The 20,972-nt window shown below is 41.1% G+C and overlaps 1 protein-coding gene across 1 annotated transcript in view; it reads right to left on the bottom strand.

The window, feature by feature from the left end:
• Nucleotides 1–2,271: 2,271 nt before the first annotated feature.
• PPP1R14C (protein phosphatase 1 regulatory inhibitor subunit 14C) overlaps nucleotides 2,272–20,972 on the bottom strand; it is a 91,212-nt gene continuing 72,511 nt past the window's right edge. The window contains exon 4 of the mRNA XM_027551836.1: nucleotides 2,272–3,871. Coding sequence (XP_027407637.1) covers nucleotides 3,797–3,871 — 75 coding nt within the window. The 3' untranslated portion in view covers nucleotides 2,272–3,796. The remainder of the gene's footprint in view (nucleotides 3,872–20,972) is intronic.

The raw sequence follows: 20,972 nt of genomic DNA, 5'->3' as shown, positions 1-20,972 counted from the left end.
GAGGACCTTAAAAAATGCCTAAGCTCTGCTTCTACCTACAGATGGAGAGGACCATCAGGAGGCCAAGGACCCCTCCAACCACAGAGCCTCCCCACCCCACCCACCAGCTCAGGGGCCCAGCTCACTGTAGATGCAGTGAGATACTCTGATAGATGCAGATGCAGGGGCCCTACTCCTGTGTTTGGGACTGAATATCCCCCTGTAAGAGACAGGTAAGCCTAAAGGGCTTGAATCTCAGCTCTATAACTGTGTGATCTCGGGTAAGCTGCTTACCTTTTCTGAGTTGATTTTTTCTCACTTGTAAAATGAGAATAGCAATCCACCCCATTATATTAATGTCAGACAAAATGAGATAAGGCAGATAAACACTTAACACAGTGATCAAGAAGTGGGAGCCACTATTATGATTGCTGTAAATGGACACCACTCCGTTTAAACGTGGATTTCCAGGTGTTCAAGCAATCACTGAGCCAGAAATTGGTTCCTTTGAAGTCATTCCCTAAGTGCTGACCCTTAATTGCTCTCCAGCAGAAAATAAAATGAGAAATAGTTAGCGTGCTCACATCATGGCTGCCACCTGTCATAACAGCACAAGCTGATACCCTACTGTCAAACGTGGGCATTGGGCTACACAAGAATGGCCAGTGGCCCGGGGTACTCAACTTGGGGACCTTAAAAATGCCTAACCTCTGCTCCTACCTACAGATTCCGATTAAGTTGGTCAGGACTAGGGTCTAGGCATCAGCTGCTTTAAAGCTTCGGGGGTGATTCAAACATACACTCGGGTCTAATATGCACTCTCCAAGGTGGGAAGGAGTCAGTTTTCCCAAAGAATCATTTATCATATTTATTCAATTGGCAAACACATATTGATCCCTCTGATTGGTCAAGCACAGAACCAGGGGCCTGATTTATAAGACCCAGTTCCAACCTCAAGAATCCTAGAGTCTAACAGATGAGACAACAGGTGAATAGTCAGTAGTAATAGTGGAAACATGTCACTAGGCTGTACACACCCTTAGGAAGGGTCCAACCCAGCTCTCCAGATACAGCCTGTTGGTGGAGAGGGTGTACCAGACCCAGGCAATAGTTTTTGCAAAACTTCTGAGGAAAAAAAATACAGAGAACATTTCAGACACCCCAAGGAATTCAGTAGGACCAGACATCAGTCCGAAAGGCCAAAAGAGAAGGCCGGAGAGGTAGGGACCAATTCCTTGTAGAGAAGTCAGAGGGGTTTGGGTTTTAGGTAGGGGAGTGGAGTGATCAGAGCTGTTTTGGGGAAAGATTATTCTGATTACTGGGTAGAAAACAGATCAGAGGGACATTAAGACAGAACACAGGGAAGTCAATTCCAAGATAGTTGTAGCAATCACTGCAAGATTTCACTGGGACAGATTTAAGCAGTGTTAGCAGAGGAAAAGCATGGTGACTATGGATGCATTGGGACCCGGATGGGGAGGCAAGGAGGAGGTCCCAGCTTGTGGCTTGAGTGCTCCAGGGAGTCAGGTGATGCCAGGCCAAGAGCAAGGTGGCGGGGGGTGGGGAGGGGGCAGGAAGTATGTGATGTGACAGGCCTCAGAGGCCTTCAAAGGAAAAGTTCAAAGGAAAAGATTATAACCTGGGCTGGTCAAACCTGCCAGAATTCCTGCAAGTTCTGATTTTTGTGTACTCATAGAGTGTAAGGCATTCTAACAATAATTGGAATATCTGATTAATCTGAAATCTTGAGAATATACACCAGATGGGCAAAAGGGAGTTTGAATTAAATGAAAGACGCATGGCCTGGGGGAGTGCTGGAGTAGAAGGCAGGCAGGGCCAAGGGCACAGAGTTATTTTCTGTTTCCTGCTCAAGCGGGGAGTCTGTCCCAGCTCCCCTCCTTTCACCACCTGATCTGAAGATGCCTCAGGTGAGGTCCAGGATCAAATGAACAAAAGACCTGAAAATGAAAAGCTAGCTGGTGCTTGGTACCGTTGTCTGTGGCTTCTCAGGTGGCTCAGTTGTAAAGAACCCACCTGCCAATGCAGGAGGCGTGGGTAAGATCCCTGGGTCTGATCCCTGGGTCAGGAGGATCCCCTGGAGGAGGGCAAGGCAACCCACTCCAGTACTCTTGCCTGGAAAATCCCATGGACGGAGAAGCCTGGCGGGCTTCAGTCTATGGGGTCGCAGAGTCGGACACAACTGAGCATATGTGCACACACCCTTGTCTTCAGAGCATCTGACAAAGTAAAATCATCACACCCATGCTGTTTCGCAAGGCAAACGTGTAAGCAGAGTTGTAAGCAGCTTCGTTTATTCGAGTAAATAGCTTGTAAATAAATCATTGGTAAACATTACAAAATTAAATACATTTTCAAAAGCTTGCCAGTGTACATAAAATTCACAAACATAGTTCTTTTAAAAAATAAAATATGTTCAGAGCACCCTTGATATAAAATGCCTGACCCCTGTCCTCTGACAGGGCCACCTAGAGACACCTTACAGTAGGGAGGGGGGTTTCTATGGGAGGCAGTGGGGGCTTCCTGGAGGACACCAAGAGTTTCTACTCTGACCTTTGACCCCACCCACATCCAACTGCATTTTGATCCTTCTCCAAGGAGCCGGTATAGAACTGAGAGGGGCTCAGCAGGTGCCCCAGGCTCAGCTCCAAGCAAAGGGATCGGATCAGGGTGCACAATTAGGGCCAGAGTCCTCACCATAAGCCACTGAGAGAAGCCAGAAAGGAAATCTCTACCACACTTCCAAACCAGCCAATGCTCCTGCATCGACTTTCTCCAGAGGAGCTGAGGTTTTCTCAGTTGTACACCCGCTCATCGCTCAGCTCACCCAATCTGGTCTGATGCCCTCCAGGCACAGAAATGCCCCGATCTACTTCTAAGGAGGAAGATATAATCTGCTCACTTCCTTATGACCTGCTTTCATGGAGAGAGAATAATATATGGTATTTGGTAGGAAGCACAGAATGAATTGCTACACGGCGCTTTCTGGTTCCACGGCCAAACACCCCTCAGACAGTATGAACATTTCTAGAGAAATTTGAATAGTCATTCAAAGAAACGGTTCAGAAAACTTTAAAATACCACAAATGAGGCAATAAGTACATGACCTGGCAAAGCATCCCAATTAACAGAATAATACAAAGTCCATAAATTAAGCCCTTGACCAACTCCACATTGTCATAGTGTAGCTCATTAAAATAACGGATACGCTGAGTTCTTTTCACTTTGGTGTAGAAAGTGAACATTGGCGGTCTCCAGCACTCACATGAAGAAGACCTAGTGGCCTCTTGAAAACACACATGCCATGACCTCCAATTAAAGGATGACCACACGTTTATTCCATCCGTGTGAAATAAAACTCACATCCACATTTTAACTTAGTTGCCTGTAGATATATACAAGTACAAGAAATTCGACCTTTGTGTCAAATGTACAACTCAAGAAAAAAGTATTACCAAACTAGCTGTAAGAAAACCATCATCCCTGTATCATTAGGTCCTTAACATCTGGTTTCTCCAAGAAGATGCTGCCTGGTCCAGCCCCTCCTTGCGTGTCTGCCTGATTTGATGCTCTCTGGTTGGGCTGAAGCCAGAGTCTGTGATATCTTTGCTATTAAAATATTACACCAACCAAACCTTTAAAAACCAAAAAAGGAACACTCTTGAATAAATGTCTAATAGATACCACCCCTCCCCACCCCCAAAAAAGTTGCTCATAAGGACAACAGTTCTTTATGAAAAGTCTTCGTGAAGTCCAAATTCCTTCCTGGGTCTCCAGCAGAGTTCCACCTGGGCTGGAATTATACAGCCTTCTTCTGTGGGGGGCTCAACTTCCGCATGCCTCTTATCCGAGAGAGCAGCTCCTTAATGAACTCCTAAAAGAGATCAGAAGAAGTTATTATGAGAGAGTCACACTATTCAAATAAGGGTTTAAAATCTGCTTGAAGTCACTGAGGTCAACTGCAGCTAACCTTAATTGATGAGCTTGGTTGGGTGTGTTAACCCAACTGGCACAGTATAGGACATTTTTAAACAAATGAAGATACTTAAGCTTCTCACCATCCTGCCTTCTCACTGCTGTACTCTCTTTAAAGAGAAAACCAAGCTGCCTTCACTCATTGACATTATCTACTTGGCCCCTGAAGGCCTATGTGGTTTAGATCAATGCTTCGCAAACTTCACGAAATCTTTAACACTTGCTTAAACTCACCAGGGAAATGTGTGGATTCTGAAGGAATAAGTCTGGTTGGGGCTGAATATTTTGCATTTCCAACTGGCTACCAATGATGCCCGCGTTAGTCTCTGAACCTTACTTGAAATAGCTAAACTAGACCCGTGGTTTTCAAACTTGAGTGCACATCAAATCACAGGTGGGAAGGAGGGCTTATTAAATACATTCCAGAGTGCTGGGCCCACTGCCCCAGCGTTTCTGATTCAGTAGATATAGGCTGTGGCCTGAGAACTTGCATTTCTGACAAGCTTCCAGGTGACACCTATGCTTCTGGTCTCAGGATCTTACTGAGAACCATGGGTCTAGATCGTAATAGAAGTCTCTTGACTTTTTTGGACTGCAAATCACAGTTTGAAAAGAAAAACAAGACACACTGATATTTACAATCCAGTACATACAAAAATTCAACATTCAGAAACCGAAGATCATGGCATCTGGTCCCATCACTTCATGGGAAATAGATGGGGAAACAGTGGAAACAGTGTCAGACTTTATATTTTTGGGCTCCAAAATCACTGCAGATGGTGACTGCAGCCATGAAATTAAAAGACGCTTACTCCTTGGAAGGAAAGTTATGACCAACCTAGACAGCATATTCAAAAGCAGAGATATTACTTTGCCAACAAAGGTTCATCTAGTCAAGGCTATGGTTTTTCCTGTGGTCATGTATGGGTGTGAGAGTTGGACTGTGAAGAAGGCTGAGCGCCGAAGAATTGATGCTTTAGAACTGTGGTGTTGGAGAAGAGTCTTGAGAGTCCCTTGGACTGCAAGGAGATCCAACCAGTCCATTCTAAAGGAGATCAGCCCTGGGATTTCTTTGAAAGGAATGATGCTAAAGCTGAAACTCCAGTACTTTGGCCACCTGATGCGAAGAGTTGACTCATTGGAAAAGACTCTGATACTGGGAGGGATTGGGGGCAAGAGGAGAATGGGATGACAGAGGATGTGATGGCTGGATGTCATCACTGACTCGATGGACATGAGTCTGAGTGAACTCCAGGAGTTGGTGATGGACAGGGAGGCCTGGTGTGCTGTGATTCACGGGGTCGCAGAGTCAGACATGACTGAGTGACTGATCTGATCTGACATACAAAAATACATCTGAAATAAAAACTTAAAGAATGAACACTTACTGTATTCCACACGCTCTTTTTTATTTCACTCTAATTTCATTCAAAACATAATACTGGGGAAGACCCACTAAAATGATGTTGTGACTATTCATGGATCAGAACCAAATAGTTCTCACTTTAAGCCATTAGCAATCTTTTGTTGTTGCCTCATGTATTAAAGTTTCTGCCTACTAAATTGGAGAAGGCAATGGCAACCCACTCCAGTACTCTTGCCTGGAAAATCCCATGGATAGAGGGGCCTGGTAGGCTGCAGTCCATGGGGTTGCTAGGAGTTGGATACGACTGAGCGACTTCACTTTCACTTTTCACTTTCATGCATTAGAGAAGAAAATGGCAACCCACTCCAGTGTTCTTGCCTGGAGAATCCCAGGGATGGGGAGCCTGGTGGGCTGCCGTCTATGGTGTCGCACAGAGTCGGATACGACTGAAGCGACTTAGCAGCAGCAGCAGCAACCTACTAAATAAGTTGCATTTATTAGATAATAATTACTTTGTCTTCCTTTTTTAGATTTGTTGAAACAAAGCTGACAGCCAATCAGACTTTCTGATCAGCAAGGGACAGCCAGTGAGTGACAGAACTGTGCACAGTAGGGACATCCCGGAGCAAAAACGTGAAGGAGACTTCCTTTCCTTTAAGACCTCTGAAAAACAGCTCTCAGACAATCACGCATCAATTACAACCTCCAGCCATAGCTCCCAGACTAAATGGTCCCTGTGCTTCTATCCAGCTCTAAAACATAATATGCTTAAACACTCAATATATGATGAGCTGCCATGATTTCTTTTTTAATAATCTTTTTGCTAATATGAAAGTTACATATGCTTTTTCTAGAAAACTTAGAAAATATAAACCAACCACAATTACTCCTCAGAACGAACCACTATTAACATATTTTCTTCTATGGAAATTATTTTTACCCAATTAAGATTATACTATATAAATATATCCTGTATTTGCACTTAGCATTGTATGTGTGTGTTAGTCACTCAGTCATGTCAACTCTTTGTGACCCCACGGACTCTGACTCCAGCCCGCTCCTTTGTCCATGGAATTCTCCAGGTAAGAATACTGGAGTGGGTAGCCATTCCCTTCTCCAGGGGATCTTCCCAACCCAGGGATCGAACCCAGGTCTCCTGCATTGCAGGCAGATTCTTTATTATCTGAGCCACCAGGAAAGCCCACACTTAGCAGCATGTCAAGTCTTTCCCCCACAACATTAAATAGTCTTTTTAAAAATTTATCTTAATGGTTATACAGTCCTTTATTATATGGATGTTCTACAATCTGTTTCATTCCTCCATCACTGGATATTTGGTTGGTTTCTGACTTTTCAAAAGTATAAACAATGCCACAATTAACATCTTTGTGTATAAATCTCTGTATACAATTTGGATTATTCCCTTTGGAGAGCTATTCTGTAGTAGGTCAAAGGACATAAACATTTTAATCACCACCATTTCTGAACTTGGACAGAAAACATAAATATGGGTATGACTAGCACTTATCTAAATGGCTTTCAACTAAAAACAAAAACAAACGAAAAACCCTAAAACTCTTGTGATCTACACATAGTTATAGCAACTTAGTACACAGAGATGCAAGACTGAAACAAAAGCTTCACGTAAAAATACAACTCTGACTATGCGTAAGATATTTTCTATTCTATTCTATTCGGAAAAAAATACAGATCAAGATCACTTAATGGTTACCACGCATAATCTGTAAACACAGGCAGCTAGACCAAGGTTATTCAATACATTAACCCCTAACCACATGTGGCTATTTCAATTTAAACTAATTAAAACAAAAATTAAAATTCACTTCCTTGGTCACACAAGCCACGTTTCAAATACTCAGTTGCCATATATAATATGTTAAACTAGCTAATGGTTTTCATATTGAACAGCAGGATTTTTCCATCATCTCAGAAAATTCTATTGAACTGCTCAAGATGACAATACTTGGAATCACAAAACTAGATGCAAAAACCTTGAAGAAAAGTGCAAATAGAGAGGAAAAAAAGGCCAAAGACCAAGGGCAGAGGCCCTCTAACAAGTGAGATCTGGCAAAGGCTTGGAGCCAGCAAAGGAGACTGAAAAAGAAGGACCAATGAAATTAGGGGAAACTCAAGAAAATGTTCTGTTTTTTTTTTAATTAAAAAAAATTTGAAGTTTAATTGATTTACAATATTGCAAAGAAAGTGCATGGTTAAGAAGCCAAAGGAAGGAATTACAGATAAGAGATTAAGTCAAAGACAAAGCTATTGAATTAGGCAAGAAAGGGGCCATTGTGTCCTGGAGGAGAGAAATTTTAATAGAATGGATGGGATGGAAGCTCTTAACACTGAAAGGACCCCAGGGCCTTTTTTTGTAAACAGCTTCACTAAAATATAATTGATATGCCACAAAATACACATAGTTGAAGTATACAACTACTATGAGCATACTATCCGCACAATGAATATAATAGACATATCTAATACCTCCAGCTGATTTTTCATTTTCCTTGTAATCCTCCCTTCCTACCCCTATTCCTCCTGCCCCAGGGAAACACTGATCTGTTTTCTGTCATTCTAGATTCATTTGCATTTTCTAGAGTTTTCTATAAATACAATTATAACACTCTATACTTTTTAGTCTGGCTTCTGTAGCTCAGCAAAACTATTTTGAGGTTCAGTCATACTGCTGCATGTATTAATAGTTTATTCCTACTTTGTTGCCAATTGGCATATCACTTTAGAGAAGTATCACAGTTTGTTTACCTAGTCACCTGTTGACGGAAATTTGAGTTATTCCCACTTTGGGGCTATTACGGATAAAGTTGCTTAAAAACATAAATGTTAGAGAGAGTATGGAGAAAAAGGAATCCCCTTGTACTGTTGGTGGGAGTGTAAACTGATACAGCCAGTGTGGAGAACAGTATGGAGATTTCTTCAAAAACTAGGAGTAAAACCACCATGTTATCCAACAATACCACTACTAGGCATATACCCTGAGGAAGCCATAACTGAAAAACAGACACATGTACCCCCAGTGTTCGCTGCAGCACTCTTTACTATAGCTAGGCCATGGAGGCAACCTAGATGTTCATCAATAGATGAATGGATAAAGAAGTTTTGGTACATATATACAATGAAATATTACCCAGTCATAAAAAGGAACGCATTTGAGTCAGCTCTGATGGAGTGGATGAACCTAGAGCCTATTATATAGAGTGAAGTAAGTCAGAAAGAGAAAAACAAATACTGTACATTAACAAATACATATGGACTCTGGAAAGATGGTACTGATGAATGTATTTGCAGAGCAGCAGTGGTGATGCAGACATAGAGATCAGACTTATGGACATGGTGGGGGAAGGAGAGGGAGGGATGAATTGAGAGAGTAACATTGAAACACTGCAGTCCCTTGAACGGCAAGGAGATTCAACCAGTCCATCTTAAAGGAGATCAGTCCTGAATATTCATTGGAAAGACTGATGCTGAAGCTGAAGCTCCAATACTTTGGCCATCTGATGCGAAGAACTGACTCATAGGAAAAGATCCTGATGCTGGGAAAGATTGAGGGCAGAAGGAGAAGGGGATGACAGAGGATGAGATGGTTGGATGGCATCACCGACTTGATGGACATGAGTTTGAGCAAGCTCCAGGAGTTGGTGATGGACAGGGAAGCCTGGAGTGCTGCAGTCCATGGGGTTGCAAAGAGCTGGACACGATTAAGCGACTGAACTGAACTGGACACTGAACGTATGCACCATCATATGTAAAATAGACAGCCGGTGAGGATTTGCTGTGTGATACTGGGAGTTCAAATCCATGCTCTGCAACAGCCTGGAGGGGTAGGAGGGGGTGGGAGGTGGAAGGGGAGCTTCAAGAGGGAGGGGACATACGTATACCTATGGCTGATTCATGTTGCTGTATGGCAGAAATTAACACAATATTGTAAAGCAATTAAAAAAATAGAAAACTACACAAATCATAAAAAAAAGTTGCTAAAAACATCATGTACAAGTCTTTGTATGAAATATGCTTCCTCTTATTTTGGGTTAATGCCTAGGAGTATAACAGCTGAGGCATCGATCTATTTATGTGTCTATCCTTACACCAATAAGGAAAGTGTAGATTTTTATAATAAGTCTGAAAATTAGGTAATGTTAATCAGCCACATTTATTAATCTTTTTCAAAACTATTCTAGGTCCTTTAAATTTCCTTAATAATTTTAGAATTGTTTTGCTTGTAAATGCCTATCAATGAAAACTGGCTGGGTTTTCATTGAGACTGCATTAAATCTATAGATCAATTTGGAGATAACTGACATCTTAACAATAATAAATCTTCTCACCCATGAAAATGGTATATCTCTGTACCCATTCAAGTCTTGTTTAAGCAACATTTTTGGTTTTCAGTGTACAAATATTACACATCTTCTGTCAGATTTATTTCTAAGTATTTAATATTGTTGATGTTATTGTGAGTGGTGTGGTTTATTTCAATTTTGATTGTTGCTAGTATATAGAAATACAATAGATTTTTATATATTTATCTTGTAACCTGCAAATTTGCTGAACTCATTATTTCTGGTAACTTTTGGGTACACTATTGGATTTTCTACATGGACAATCATGCTGTCTGTTAATAAAGACAGCCTAAGTGAATAGCAGAAGAGGGAATAAATATGTTACAGTATATTGTAATATAATAACGTTATTGTCTTCTTTGAGAAAGACCTATGTTTGCAGTGCTTACATTCACTTGAGACTCCAAATAACTTGATTTGGGGGAGAAGAGGAGCTTCACCTAATTTCTTTGCAGTTCAGTTCAGTTCAGTTCAGTCGCTCAGTCGCTCAGTCGTGTCCGACTCTTTGCAACCCCATGAATCACAGCACGCTAAGCCTCCCTGTCCATCACCAACTCCCGGAGTTCACTCAGACTCACGTCCATTGAGTCAGTGATGCCATCCAGCCATCACATCCTCTGTCATCCCATTCTCCTCTTGCCCCCAATCCCTCCCAGCATCAGAGTCTTTTCCAATGAGTCAACTCTTCGCATCAGGTGGCCAAAGTACTGGAGTTTCAGCTTGAGCATCATTCCTTCCAAAGAAATCCCAGGGCTGATCTCCTTCAGAATGGTCTGGTTGGATCTCCTTGCAGTCCAAGGGACTCTCAAGAGTCTTCTCCAACACCACACTTCAAAAGCATCAATTCTTCGGCGCTCAGCCTTCTTCACAGTCCAACTCTCACATCCATACATGACCACAGGAAAAACCATAGCCTTGACTAGATGAACCTTTGTTGGCAAAGTAATGTCTCTGCTTTTGAATATGCTGTCTAGGTTGGTCATAACTTTCCTTTCAAGGAGTAAGCCTCTTTTAATTTCATGGCTGCAGTCACCATCTGCAGTGATTTTGGAGCCCCAAAAAATAAAGGCTGACACTGTTTCCCCATCTATTTCCCATGAAGTGATGGGACCAGATGCCATGATCTTCATTTTCTGAATGTTGAGCTTTAAGCCAACTTTTTCACTCTCCACTTTCACTTTCATCAAGAGGTTTTTTAGTTCCTCTTCACTTTCTGCCATAAGGGTGCTGTCATCTGCATATCTGAGGTTATTGATATTTCTCCCAGCAATCTTGATTCCAGCTTGTGTTTCTTCCAGCCCAGAATTTCTCATGATGTACTCTGCATAGAAGTTAAATAAGTAGGGTGACAATATACAGCCTTGACGTACTCCTTTTCCTGTTTGGAACCAGTCTGTTGTTCCATGTCCAGTTCTAACTGTTGCTTCCTGACCGGCATACAAATTTCTCAAGAGGCAGATCAGGTGGTCTGGTATTCCCACCTCTTTCAGAATTTTCCACAGTTGATTGTGATCCACACAGTCAAAGGCTTTGGCATAGTCAATAAAGCAGAAATAGATGTTTTTCTGGAACTCTCTTGCTTTTTCCATGATCCAGTGGATGTTGGCAATTTGATCTCTGGTTCCTCTGCCTTTTCTAAAACCAGCTTGAATATCAGGAAGTTCACGGTTCACATATTGCTGAAGCCTGGCTTGGAGAATTTTGAGCATTACTTTACTAGTGTGTGACATGAGTGCAATTGTGCGGTAGTTTGAGCATTCTTTGGCATTGCCTTTCTTTGGGATTGGAATGAAAACTGACCTTTTCCAGTACTGTGGCCACTGCTGAGTTTTCCAAATTTGCTGGCATATTGAGTGCACCACTTTCACAGCATCATCTTGCAGTATTTGAAAGAGCTCCACTGGAATTCCATCACCTCCACTAGCTTTGTGGGTAGTGATGCTTTCTAAGGCCCACTTGACTTCACAATCCAGGATGTCTGGCTCTAGGTCAGTGATCACACCATCGTGATTATCTGGGTCGTGAAGATCCTTTTTGTACAGTTCTTCTATGTATTCTTGCCATCTCTTCTTAATATCTTCTGCTTCTGTTAGGTCCATACCATTTCTGTCCTTTATTGAGCCCATCTTTGCATGAAATGTTCCCTTGGTATCTCTAATTTTCTTGAAGAGATCTCTAGTCTTTCCCATTCTGTTGTTTTCCTCTATTTCTTTGCATTGATCGCTGAAGAAGGCTTTCTTATCTCTTCTTGTTATTCTTTGAAACTCTGCATTCAGATGCTTATATCTTTCCTTTGCTCCTTTGCTTTTCACTTCTCTTCTTTTCACAGCTATTTGTAAGGCCTCCCCAGACAGCCATTTTGCTTTTTTGAATTTCTTTTCCATGGGGATGGTCTTGATCCCTGTCTCCTGTACAATGTCATGAACCTCCGTCCATAGTTCATCAGGCACTCTATCTATCAGATCTAGGCCCTTAAATCTCACTTCCACTGTATAATCATAAGGGATTTGATTTAGGTCATACCTGAATGGTCTAGTGGTTTTCCCCACTTTCTTCAATTTAAGTCTGAATTTGGCAATAAGGAGTTCATGATCTGAGCCACAGTCAGCTCCCGGTCTTGTTTTTGCTGACTGTATAGAGTTTCTCCATCTTTGGCTGCAAAGAATATAATCAATCTGATTTCGGTGTTGACCATCTGGTGATGTTAACACTTAGTATTTGAGGGGCCTTTATTTGGCAAGCAGAGTTGGTAAGTGAGTAACACACTATTTTAGGAAGATAAGCCTGGACAGTTCAAAAATGTTAAATTTTGGAATTATTTAACTCTTAAAAGTCAGCCCATTCTGAAGGAGATCAGCCCTGGGATTTCTTTGGAGGGAATGATGCTAAAGCTGAAACTCCAGTACTTTGGCCACCTCATGCGAAGAGCTGACTCATTGGAAAAGACTCTGATGCTGGGAGGGATTGGGGACAGGAGGAGAAGGGGATGACTGAGGATGAGATGGCTGGATGGCATCACTGACTCGATGGACGTGAGTCTGAGTGAACTCCGGGAGTTGGTGATGGACAAGGAGGCCTGGCGTGCTGTGATTCATGGGGTCGCAAAGAGTTGGACACGACTGAGCGACGGAACTGAACTGAACTAAAAGTCAGCAGAGTCTGATAGAAAGTTCTGTTGCCAAGGTGCCCACTGAAATTCACAAGGAATTCCAGAAGACACTTGAGTGGGGGTAGAGAGACACACGAGACTATAAAGCAATATAGTCTCATGACCTGGGAGACCCAGAGACCTTTCTAGGTTTCCTATGAGGTGAAGACATAATAACTAAGATACTAGCCTTTTCTTTCTTTCTTTCTTTCTTTTTTTACCATTCTCAAATAAATAGTAGATTTTCTAACGAGTGGAAAGCAGATGCCCATAAGAATCTAGTGTCTTAACAAACAGATCCATGTCCGTTTCTAATGTAGTCATGAATTATAGTGAAGAGGATTATCTACATTTAAACAATGTTATTGCACAGGAATGCAATAAAAATGAATAAACTAGAGCCTTCTGTATGAGCATGGACAAATCTCAGAAGTCTCATGTTGGGCACAATAAGCAGGCTGAAGAAGAAAAATTACAAAGTATCATTTGTATAAAGGATTCAAGATAATCCCTGCACACACCTGTCACTCCTACTTGGCTGCAAGAATCCAACTCCTTCTTGTTTTCCTAGCATGGTGCATAATACAGGAGGTGCTCAGCAAAGGTTTGTAAAGCCAAGAAGTATGTACATGAGGCAATTAATCCACATAGCGAGGCATTAAAGTGAAGCAGCAGGGAGAGAAAACATGAGAATCTTTGTATATCAGTGGAGGAGGCTGGAACGGTACAAAGTATCAATGGGCCCCAGCTACTCCGGAGGAAGGTTCCAGAGTTCTCCTTTCAGTACTGGAACACTAGGCCTCCTGGGAGAGTTAGGGAAGAGGAGGAACACTTGGGGGAGAGTGGAGCCTAGGATGCTGGAGGTGGGGAGGGCAGCGAATGGAGGAGAGGTATGCACAAGCACACACACAGAAGAGATCAAAGAACAAAAGAAAGAAAAGAAACATCTCCAGTGACCCTGGAAACCTGACTCAATGACAAGCGGCCACCGGATTTACGGAGAGACTCCTAGGAAAGAAAAGGCAAAGCAGGTTTCTGAGGGGACCTGGCAGCTTCATGAAAACAGAAGGTCCCTCCTCGCTCTGGAGTTCGGGCGGTGTGGGCTGGCATGGAGCATGGCCTCACAGTGGCCACACTCTGAGCTCTCGTTCCTAATCCCTCCTGGGCCCCGTGGCTTTCAGCTGCCACCCCCTCTTGCCTGCTGGGGTCTGTGCCAGAGGCGGCAGATGGATGTGCGTTTTGCAATTATCACCAGAGCCAGGTGTCTGCAGCCCTTCCCTAGTCGCTCAAAGTGATTCATCTGTTAGTGATGACACTGTGCTGCTCTGGGTGGGTCCATCGGAAAGCGGGAGAAAGAGAAATCTGGGTGTCACTACAGACTGCTACTGTGTGCATGACTAAGCTGCACTCACTCATGTCGCTCTTTCAAGCGTTTCAAGTCATTGGAAAAGATAAACAAGATAAATGGATATTATGACGCAGCCCCTTGATGAGAAATATTTCCCGACAAACAGATTTTTCCAAAGAAATGCTTAAAACTGCCGCTTGGTGAATGATGTCACCAATGAGAACGATTGTGTACAACATGCAAGTTCTGACAAAGGGCGCCCAGCAGAACTCTGGAGGCTTTACCTGCTTGTCCAAAAAATACCACCCACCCCTTAGGTGGCATGAAGAGAAACAGCAGGGGAGGATTCTGAAGGCTGGAACCCATAAGGATCAGCAACTTCCTGTGTGCCTCCTCTTTGTCACCCCAATCACTACACCAAGCATTTCCTAAAAAGGCACATTCAGGGACCATCTGTCCCTGAGCCTCGCTGCCAAATGACGGCAAATCAAGTCAACTTGCACCTGTATTATGTAGCTACCTGACACTTCTTCCAAAAAGCCTGGCATTCAACAGATGACATGGGAATCAGGCAAGTTGTGATTGGTAGAGATGGAAGAATTTCATTTTTTTAATCGACATGTAATTGACATATAATATATTAGTTTCAGGTATACGACATAATGGGCTTCCCTCATAGCACAGTCGGTAAAGAATCTGCCTGCAATGCAGGAGACCTGGGTTTGATTCCTGGGTTGGGAAAATCCTCTGCAGAAGGAAATGGCAACCCACTCCAGTATTCTTGCCTAGAGAATCCCATGGACAGAGGAGCCTGGCAGGCTACAGTCCATGGGATTGCAAGAGTTGGACACGACTTAGCAACTAAACCACCATACAACATAATACATGAATATATTGCAAAATAATCATGACAGTAAGTCTAGTTAACATCCATCACCACAGTTACAATTTTTTCTCTTAGCAACTTTCAAATATACAAAACAGCACTGTGAACCATAGTTACCAGGCTGTATGAGAAGAATTTCAAGATCCAGCAAAGATTAGATATGTGAGAACAATGGAAGGGTAGGCAGTACATACCTCTTCTTAAACATGATGGTAACACCTGAAAACTATTCCAAATGGCAAAATGTCCCCCCTCAACAAAACAGCTAAGCATTTAAAAATCACACTGCAAACTTTCATTGGCTTGACTACCCGGGTCACACAGGATGCCAAAGGGGCAGGCAGTGAATCCGAGCCCATCCCTGTGTGACCCTGGGCTTTGCTCTCCTCAGTCACTGGCATTATTCAGCAGCACCAGTGCCTTCATCACTCATCACTGAAATACTTCATTCACTTCTCCGTCTTTTGGAGGGGAGGAGGAGGGGAGAGGGTTTATCTTCAGAGAAGTTCATTTGCAGACAGGGCCACACCAGAACTGATCCTATTTTTCATGATCTGAAGAGAGGCTTATGAATCTGTTTTGGGTGAGGGTTTGTGCCTGCTGTGCTTATAATGACTTCTGCCAATGTAAATTCCTGAAGGTCTTAACTGCATCCTGGTTCCCCCTCCTTTAACTTAAAAACCACTGACACTATTTTGTCCATTTATTTCCTTGACTATCCACCATTAAAGATTAATTTGCTCTGCTGATGAGAGCAGTCTCATGAATCTATTTTAGAGACACAGACCACTGCTCTTAGATTAATTTATTTTGTACCCAAATTCTAACCTTTTTGTATATGCAGCAGAACAGTTCATTTGCCCTCACCAGATCCAACCTAACTGGCATTTAATTCTTCCTTCACTTATTAATGGGTTTCTCACACACCGTACACCTGAAATTCATACCACATAAAGTCCACATAAGTAACCCAACTCCAATAAATAATCAGTGGACTAAACTCAGCAGAATTATAATTTCCCACTTCATAATCCCTAAGAAAACTAATTTCATAAAGGGTCCCATTATCAATGAAGGACAATATTATTTAGTACAAACACCTGAATCTTATCTAAAGGAAAGAAATCCATTTCTAAATTGTTTGAGACTTGTGTGATTGTGACTCCCTTTACTAAAGATATAGAAATCAAAAATCATGTGTCAAATTGCCTTTAACATAGTTTTTCTCCTGCCCAGATAAATCTAAAAAAAAGAAGAGAACATAAAGCTGATTTTAATATAGGGCTGATCAGCTTTTAAAACATGATCATGGTGTCACATGATGATTCATTTTGAATTTAATAGAAAAAGAAAAGGCCATAAAAGCACAATCAATCCCTGGAAAATGCCAACTGTTTAAAGTCACTGCCCTTTAAAGCCTCTACCTCCTCCACTGAGTCTTTTATAAAATAATAATCATTAATGTCTTGGGGGAGGGGGACCATCCAATGGCAAGATGCATGTGGTTCTTCCAGCAAAGCCAAGAAATAAAATAAATAAATGAATCTTCTTTTAAAATGGGTCCAAAAGTCAGCTCCAACACATCCTGGCTCTTTCTCCCTGGGCAGAAGAGGCCTGGAGCCTAAAGAGCCCTAATGAAAGTGTGTGAACAACTGACATACTGGGACTAAAATCCTTTTGGCCACTAGATAAAGCTTCCCATGTTTCTGGCTAATAAATCTGAACTCTTTATGATCTACCTGCCTAATTACTCTAACACATAATTAGGCTCTCGTAGCCAATGGCTCCAACCGCTAGAATGTCGTTCCTATCTGACTCCGGTCTTGCTTTGTAATTTCCCAATTCTCACTTTTCAGTAACATCATTCTGAAGGTGACAGTTTTCGAAGGGTAGATTTCAACTTATTAATCTTACATTCAAGTTCTACTCCTCTTCCCAGTCCCAAACAGCAGTCTTTTTTGAGGAAATCCCATGAGAAGCCAGATGAAAAGTTTTCCCTGCATGCAGGTTCTCAGATCCATTAAACAAGCAAAATGGTGGCCTCCTCGGCTTTTTCCAGCAAAGTACAGATCCCCTAAAATCACTCTCAATTCAGCAATTTGATTTCTAACTTAGAGAACCATGGAATAAGCTGACACCCTGGCATTTCTGTCTTTTTATCCCTATTTTAAAATTTTTTGAGTACTGAAGTTATCACCATAGGTGGCTGTGGTCTTTTAAAAGATTGTTCTTATTTTTTTATTGATTTGATTTTTCTCCCTTTGTTTCTTGATGAGTCTGGCTAATGGTTTGTCAATTTTATTTATCCTTTCAAAGAACCAGCTTTTGGTTTTGTTGATTTTTGCTATGATCTCTTTTGTTTCTTTTGCATTTATTTCTGCTCTAATTTTTAAGATTTCTTTCCTTCTACTAACCCTGGGGTTCTTCATTTCTTCCTTTTCTAGTTGCTTTAGGTGTAGAGTTAGGTTATTTATTTGACTTTTTTCTTGTTTCTTGAGGTGTGCCTGTATTGCTATGAACTTTCCCCTTAGGACTGCTTTTACCGTGTCCCACAGGTTTTGGGTTGTTGTGTTTTCATTTTCATTTGTTTCTATGCAAATTTTTATTTCTTTTTTGATTTCTTCTGTGATTTGTTGGTTATTCAGCAGCGTGTTGTTCAGCCTCCATATGTTGGAATTTTTAATCGTTTTTCTCCTGTAATTGAGATCTAATCTTACTGCATTGTGGTCAGAAAAGATGCTTGGAATGATTTCTATTTTTTTGAATTTACCAAGGCTAGCTTTATGGCCCAGGATGTGATCTATCCTGGAGAAGGTTCCATGTGCGCTTGAGAAAAAGGTGAAATTCATTGTTTTGGGATGAAATGTCCTATAGATATCAATTAGGTCTAACTGGTCTATTGTATCATTTAAAGTTTGTGTTTCCTTGTTAATTTTCTGTTTAGTTGATCTATCCATAGGTATGAGTGGGGTATTAAAGTCTCCCACTATTATTGTGTTATTGTTAATTTCTCCTTTCATACTTGTTAGCATTTGTCTTACATACTGCGGTGCTCCTGTGTTGGGTGCATATATATTTATAACTGTTATATCTTCTTCTTGGATTGATCCTTTGATCATTATGTAGTGACCTTCTTTGTCTCTCTTCACAGCCTTTGTTTTAAAGTCTATTTTATCGGATATGAGTATTGCTACTCCTGCTTTCTTTTGGTCCCTATTTGCATGGAAAATCTTTTTCCAGCCCTTCACTTTCAGTCTGTATGTGTCCCCTGTTTTGAGGTGGGTCTCCTGTAGACAACATATGTAGGGGTCTTGTTTTTGTATCCATTCAGCCAGTCTTTGTCTTTTGGTTGGGGCATTCAACCCATTTACGTTTAAGGTAATTACTGATAAGTATGAGAACTGAAAATGGAGAGATCACAACAGACAACACAGAAATACAAAGGATCATAAGAGACTACTATCAACAATTATATGCCAATAAAATGGACAACGTGGAAGAAATGGACAAATTCTTAGAAAAGTACAACTTTCCAAAACTCGACCAGGAAGAAATAGAAAATCTTAACAGACCCATCACAAGCACGGAAATTGAAACTGTAATCAAAAATCTTCCAGCAAACAAAAGCCCAGGTCTAGATGGCTTCACAGCTGAATTCTATCAAAAATTTAGAGAAGAGCTAACACCTATCCTGCTCAAACTCTTCCAGAAAATTGCAGAGGAAGGTAAACTTCCAAACTCATTCTATGAGGCCACCATCACCCTAATACCAAAACCTGAAAAAGATCCCACAAAAAAAGAAAACTACAGGCCAATATCACTGATGAACATAGATGCAAAAATCCTTAACAAAATTCTAGCAACCAGAATCCAACAACACATTAAAAAGATCATACACCATGACCAAGTGGGCTTTATCCCAGGGATGCAAGGATTCTTCAATATCCGCAAATCAATCAATGTAATACACCACATTAACAAATTGAAAAATAAAAACCATATGATTATCTCAATAGATGCAGAGAAAGCCTTTGACAAAATTCAACACCCATTTATGATAAAAACTCTCCAGAAAGCAGGAATAGAAGGAACATACCTCAACATAATAAAAGCTATATATGACAAACCCACAGCAAACATTATCCTCAATGGTGAAAAATTGAAAGCATTTCCTCTAAAGTCAGGAACAAGACAAGGGTGCCCACTTTCACCATTACTATTCAACATAGTTTTGGAAGTTTTGGCCACAGCAATCAGAGCAGAAAAAGAAATAAAAGGAATCCAAATTGGAAAAGAAGAAGTAAAACTCTCACTATTTGCAGATGACATGATCCCCTACATAGAAAACCCTAAAGACTCCACCAGAAAATTACTAGAACTAATCAATGACTATAGTAAAGTTGCAGGATATAAAATCAACACACAGAAATCCCTTGCATTCCTATACACTAATAATGAGAAAACAGAAAGAGAAATTAAGGAAACAATTCCATTCACCATTGCAACGGAAAGAATAAAATACTTAGGAATATATCTACCTAAAGAAACTAAAGACCTATATATAGAAAACTATAAAACATTGATGAAAGAAATCAAATAGGACACTAATAGATGGAGAAATATACCATGTTCATGGATTGGAAGAATCAATATAGTGAAAATGAGTACACTACCCAAAGCAATCTATAGATTCAATGCAATCCCTATCAAGCTACCAACGGTATTCTTCACAGAGCTAGAACAAATAATTTCACAATTTGTATGGAAATACAAAAAACCTCGAATAGCCAAAGCGATCTTGAGAAAGAAGAATGGAACTGGAGGAATCAACCTACCTGACTTCAGGCTCTACTACAAAGCCACAGTTATCAAGACAGTATGGTACTGGCACAAAGACAGAAATATAGATCAATGGAACAAAATAGAAAGCCCAGAGATAAATCTACGCACATATGGACACCTTATCTTTGACAAAGGAGGCAAGAATATACAATGGATTAAAGACAATCTCTTTAACAAGTGGTGCTGGGAAAACTGGTCAACCACTTGTAAAAGAATGAAACTAGAACACTTTCTAACACCATACACAAAAATAAACTCAAAGTGGATTAAAGATCTAAACATAAGACCAGAAACTATAAAACTCCTAGAGGAGAACATAGGCAAAACACTCTCTGACATACATCACAGCAGGATCCTCTATGATCCACCTCCCAGAATATCGGAAATAAAAGCAAAAATAAACAAATGGGACCTAATTAACCTTAAAAGCTTCTGCACATCAAAGGAAACTATCAGCAAGGTGAAAAGACAGCCTTCAGAATGGGAGAAAATAACAGCAAATGAAGCAACTGACAAACAACTAATCTCAAAAATATACAAGCAACTCCTCCAGCTCAATTCCAGAAAAATAAATGACCCAATCAAAAAATGGGCCAAAGAACTAAATAGACATTTCTCCAAAGAAGACATACAGATGGCTAACAAACACATGAAAAGATGCTCAACATCACTCATTATCAGAGAAATGCAAATCAAGACCACTATGAGGTACCATTTCACACCAGTCAGAATGGCTGCGATCCAAAAGTCTACAAATAATAAATGTTGGAGAGGGTGTGGAGGAAAGGGAACCCTCTTACACTGTTGGTGGGAATGCAAACTAGTACAGCCACTATGGAGAACAGTGTGGAGATTCCTTAAAAAACTGGAAATAGAACTGCCTTATGATCCAGCAATCCCACTGCTGGGCATACACACTGAGGAAAGCAGAAGGGAAAGAGACACGTGTACCGCAGTGTTCATCGCAGCACTGTTTATAATAGCCAGGACATGGAAGCAAGCTAGATGTCCATCAGCAGATGAATGGATAA

This window comes from Bos indicus x Bos taurus, chromosome 9, assembly GCF_003369695.1.
Source record: "Bos indicus x Bos taurus breed Angus x Brahman F1 hybrid chromosome 9, Bos_hybrid_MaternalHap_v2.0, whole genome shotgun sequence".
Taxonomy (NCBI): Eukaryota; Metazoa; Chordata; class Mammalia; order Artiodactyla; family Bovidae; genus Bos; species Bos indicus x Bos taurus.
Note: the sequence above shows the minus strand (reverse complement) of the source record. Positions and strands in the feature narration are given on the sequence as shown.